Source organism: Montipora capricornis, chromosome 12 (assembly GCF_036669925.1).
Source record: "Montipora capricornis isolate CH-2021 chromosome 12, ASM3666992v2, whole genome shotgun sequence".
Taxonomy (NCBI): domain Eukaryota; kingdom Metazoa; phylum Cnidaria; class Anthozoa; order Scleractinia; family Acroporidae; genus Montipora; species Montipora capricornis.
Window position 1 is genome coordinate 26,740,008 of NC_090894.1, and position 5,000 is coordinate 26,745,007.

The window sequence follows — 5,000 nt, forward strand, 5'->3', positions numbered from 1 at the left end:
GGATATGCAATTTGATAACCTGATCGAGACGGCTCAAAAACGGATGCATATCTTTAGAGTGTGCAAAGGTGTAGTTAGAGCATATGGGATCTGCGTTCTTTAATTATTCAATACCTTGATCGTGTCACTCTATATATATTGTATGAGGGTTTGGGGAGTAGACTCAAACTAAATACCTTAGCCAAATTGATAGGCTAAAGGCAAGAGAAATACTTGGTGACTTCATCGTCTGCTTCGACGTTTCTCTGATTTGTGTAGCTAAATAACCGTAAAATGGAGCACTGACAGAGGGCAAAGGTTGGTCAAGACAACGTGAACATAGAAGTTGTTACAATATTTCGGCTGGCCAACACCAGCCTTCTTCAGGTTTATTGAATGGATAAATGCTTGTTACAATATCTTTATATTTACCGGAAATGACATAAAAAGGCTACGTGATGTGTAAAATTAATAAAAACGGAAATGCATAAAGAAGAGGAAAGAGAATAATACATGATAACAAGATAAAAGAAACAAAAGAAAATTAAAAGGTAGCTAAACTAAATTACATTTCACCTCTTCTGTTAAGGCCTGCAGGTTCCAGTGTTTTTCCTCTGTGTTTATTAATCTTACACATCACGTAGCCTTTTTATGTCATTTCTGGTAAATATAAAGATCTTGTAACAAGCATTTATCCATTCAATAAACCTGAAGAAGGCTGGTGTTGGCCAGCCGAAATATTGTAACAACGCCTATGTTCACGTTGTCTTGACCAACCTTTGCAGTATATTTTCCATTTTAAAAGTTTTTTTGGTGTGGTCACGATCTATTTTGATCCATGGAGAGGCTATGATCCAACGTAGAGCAAGTTTTGATCGTACACGGTTTTTGCAGTGGTTTAATCCTTAAAAGGTTACTGTTAAAAGTACTAAGAATGGTAATGCCCTTGATATTATATGTTATTCACCGGCCGGGAGGTCCGTATTGGGAAAAACTGTGCCCGAGGTCTTGAGTACGGCCCGAGGCCGTAGGCCGAGGGCCGTACTCGAGACAGAGGGCACAGTTTTTCCCAATACGGACCGACCAAGGCCGGTGAATAACGTTTTTATTTATTTCTAAATTCTATTCTTAGAAGGTAGGAGAAACTATTAAGAAAAACTCTAAAAGTCATGTTTTAATTTTACGCATTGTTGGGTAATAAAATTCGCTTTCACTGGACGGTAATAGCTTTCGTCAGAATCCATTGTTTTTTATGAGAAAGTTGAACAATAACACTGCTCTATTGCAAAAAAACAATTAAGACAAATTGAAACTTCGCTCTTTCAATTCGCAAGTTCACTCTGCGCTTAGCGTAGTTGGTTACCATGACCGTGGTCAGGAGATAGGAAAATACTGCCCGCTCCCGGAACCAATCAGATTGCAGGATTCTCAGGATACCGCCCGCTCACGATCAAAGAAATAAATAATATTGGGTAAAGCATTCCAGGTATTGACTATACGTATGAAATAAGTCTCTCTAAAACTAGACGTTCTTGGAATGCAGTTACACTTTAAATTTAAACCTGAGGAGCCACGCCTTGTACAACCAGTAGCATACAAGCCAGTTTTACACTTAAAGAAAAAGACTAAGTCTAAGTATTCCAACCAGTAATTTAGTGGTAAGAGATTCAAAAGCACAAGTCTTTCCCTATAGCTAGCGTTCGAGTATTTGCATAGAAATTTAGGGGCCCTACGTTGAATGGATTCAATGAGTAATATATATTTCTAATAACAGACTGAGGGGCCCACAATTAACAACAATACCCCAAGTGGGAACTGACTAGAGCTAAATAAAGAGCTTTAAGGGCGTTACTAGGTAAGTCTCTGGAACAGTTTCTTTTTATGAAGCCAAGCATTTTGTTAGCCTTTGCTGATATCTGTTCAATATGGTCGTTCCACGATAAGTTTTTTGTAACTGCCACTCCAACTCCATGATCTCTAATGTATGCATTAGTAAATTAGAAGCCTGCATTGGTGATGTCAGCAAGTTGATGTCCTCCAACCGATTGAAGCTAAATTCAGACAAGACAGAATTTCTCTTTTTTGGCTCCCATTATTAATTTCATATTTTTGCAGAGAACAGTGTCTTCATGGAGTGGTAAAAAAAATTAGCAAAAATCTATGGCACCAGCCATCCTCGGAGACCCAGGGGTACTGACCCAGGAGTGCCCCTGAGTATCCGGACTGTCGGGTCTCCGAGGATGGCCAGCAGCCAATGAGCATTTTGTCAGTAACGAGATATTGTAATTAGCCAATCACAGGCCGAGTTTCACATAGCAACGAAGCAATCTCGCGATACCGCGATCATTTGAATTCATTTCTCTCTGTTCTTGTCTTTCAGAGCCATGGCGTCCGCTTCGAGAAGAGAGATTTACTCAACGGAAGGTGTTTTACCGGCGATTTCTGGCGATTTTGACGTCGACGAAGATACACTAGGGATGAAAGAAGATGAAGAGTTCGAATTGGATCGCCAGTTAGGCTATTATAGCGACGAATCGAGGTGGGCGATCGTTTGATTGTGTAGTAGTGAAATTTTGAAGTGGAGTTCGACAGAGCACGCGGTCGGCCTTGGAATGCGATGAAATTTCGTCTCCATTCGCTTCAAGCGTAGAATCTCATGTTATTTCCTTTTGAAATACACCCACAATTCAAATTTTAGACATAAGTCTTATATTGTTCGTGAAATACCTTTATTAGTACAACAGATATTGTTGTCGGTTTTTGTACTGTTGTTAAGTTCGAGGCCACGCTTCTAGCGCGAGACAAACAGCTGATTATTTGTTCTTTCACATGATCGATTGTGGCCTAAAATAAATGAAATTGCATTTTGCGCGTTTTGATTGGAAGCCTTGGTTTTAAATTCACGCTTTCTGCGAAGTAAAATGCGATAAAATGCCTCCAAAATTCAAAATCGATCGTGTGTTACCGTTATGAAATATGATATTTTTGCTAAAACTTATTTCAACCGACTGATTCTTGTGTGATTTATTTCGGTTTCATTTGTTAAAGAATTCGTATGATATTTTTGCTAAAACTTATTTCAACCGACGGATTCTTTTGTGATTTATTTCAGCTTCATTTGTTAAAAATTCGTAACATGTAACTTTCTTCTTTTCAGTGACGAAGAGATCATTGGGGAACAATCAACTCCTACGATAAGTGTAGTAGTAACTGATCCAGTTTCCACCTCTTCTGCAACTTCAGCAACATCTGCTGGGCAGTTGGTGGCCTCGAGCTCTGGTAGTCAGATACTGTCTCCTCAAGTGGCCACCACTGTACAGCACACTGTTGCTGGACCCTCTTCTGTTTCTGTCAGGTCATCTTATCCTACCCCTGCAGCAACTAGTGCTGCATCTTGCGCCCTCCCCTGCGCAGCGCCTTCCGCAGCCCCCCAAAGAGGAAAAGGGAAAGGAAAAGGTGGAAACGGGAGAAGGGGGAAAGGTCCTGCAGCTCGTGCCCCTGCGGCCCGGGCAGGTGCAAGTGCTGACACCCCTTACCTCACTTATGATGATCCTGACGTGGGTAATCCCTCTCAATTTCCCCACCCCAAGTTCACTCCTGCTCGAGAACCCGGTATTCACCGTGAGGGACCGTTCCTCAGGAATAGCATGGTAAAACCTATAGATTTTTTCCGGCTATTCTTTACTAGGGAAATGGTCGAGAATATTGTTTTGCATACCAACACCAATGCTTACATCCATATTGCCGCTGGGGGTTACAAAAGTTACACCCGGCCGGATGGAAGCTGGCAGGAAACAACATCTGATGAAATCCAAAGGCTCATAGCTCTATTGATTTATTTTGGTCTAGTAAAAGTAGTGGGGGAAGTGGATAAATATTGGAGCACAGCTACTTTGTTCCACGGACTATGGGCTCGATCAATCATGCCCAGGTTGCGGTTCTTAGCCCTTATGGGTTTTCTGCACATCGTGGATCCCCTAAACGAGCCTGCTGGTAACAAGTTACATAAGGTAGAGGCATTTGTTCAGTATTTTAAAACAAGATGCCGGGTCTTGCACCAGCCGAGGCAACATGTCGCCATTGATGAGCGCATGGTGAAGTCCCGACACAGGTCGGGCATCAAACAATATATCAAGGATAAGCCCACTAAGTGGGGCATAAAGTTATGGGTATTGGCCGATAGCTCCAATGCCTATGTTCAAGATTTCAATATCTACATAGGTAAGGAAGCAGGGCGGGAAGTTAGTAAGCATGGCCTTGGTTATGATGTTGTTATGACCCTAATGCATAACTATCTCGACCAGGGGTACCATTTGTTTATCGATAATTTCTATACGTCTATGACCCTTGCCAAAGACTTGTTTGACCGTGGAACACTTGTTACCGGTACAATTATAGATAGCAGAAGGGACTTCCCAGCAAGTCTGAAGAATGGCAAGGTGTGGGGCAAAGGTAAGCCTAAAGGAACTATGCGTTGGGAGAGGGATGCACCTGTGTTGGCATTGCAATGGGTTGACAACAAGGTTGTGTCAATGATTACTACCTCGGGAAATGCAAATGAGACCACACAGGTGAGCCGAAAGAGAAAGGCCGGTGGTACCTGGAGTGCCACTGATGTTCAGCAGCCCATGGTTTTCCACATGTACAATCAGTACATGAATGCCGTGGATCGATCAGATCAGATCCTGGCCACCCACAATGTACAGAGGAAGTGCATGAGGTGGTGGAAAACTTTATTTTTCCATCTTATTGATATGGCTGTAGTGAATAGTTTCATCCTTTTCAAGGAACAACAACGCAAGTTCCCTGATAATGAAGCTCTTAGGCGACCTGCCAAATACTCATTGGCATCCTACAGGGAGGAGCTTATTCGTAACATTTGTGATCTCCCTGACGTAGATAAGCCCCCCACTAATGAAACAGTAAGGCCTAGTACCTTAGGTGCATTTGATGTAACTCACTGTCCAATTTTTTTGGACATGAAAAGGCAGTGTGTGGTGTGCGTGCGGGAGGGAAGGGGT

General features: G+C 42.2%; 1 protein-coding gene across 1 annotated transcript in view; it reads left to right on the plus strand.

The window, feature by feature from the left end:
* The first annotated feature begins 2,239 nt into the window (after positions 1 to 2,239).
* The window catches only part of LOC138027255 (piggyBac transposable element-derived protein 4-like), a 4,850-nt gene continuing 2,089 nt past the window's right edge, over positions 2,240 to 5,000 (plus strand). The window contains exons 1-3 of the mRNA XM_068874810.1: positions 2,240 to 2,261; positions 2,360 to 2,518; positions 3,137 to 5,000. The exon at positions 3,137 to 5,000 is cut by the window's right edge and continues 463 nt beyond it. Coding sequence (XP_068730911.1) covers positions 2,364 to 2,518; positions 3,137 to 5,000 — 2,019 coding nt within the window. The 5' untranslated portion in view covers positions 2,240 to 2,261; positions 2,360 to 2,363. The remainder of the gene's footprint in view (positions 2,262 to 2,359; positions 2,519 to 3,136) is intronic.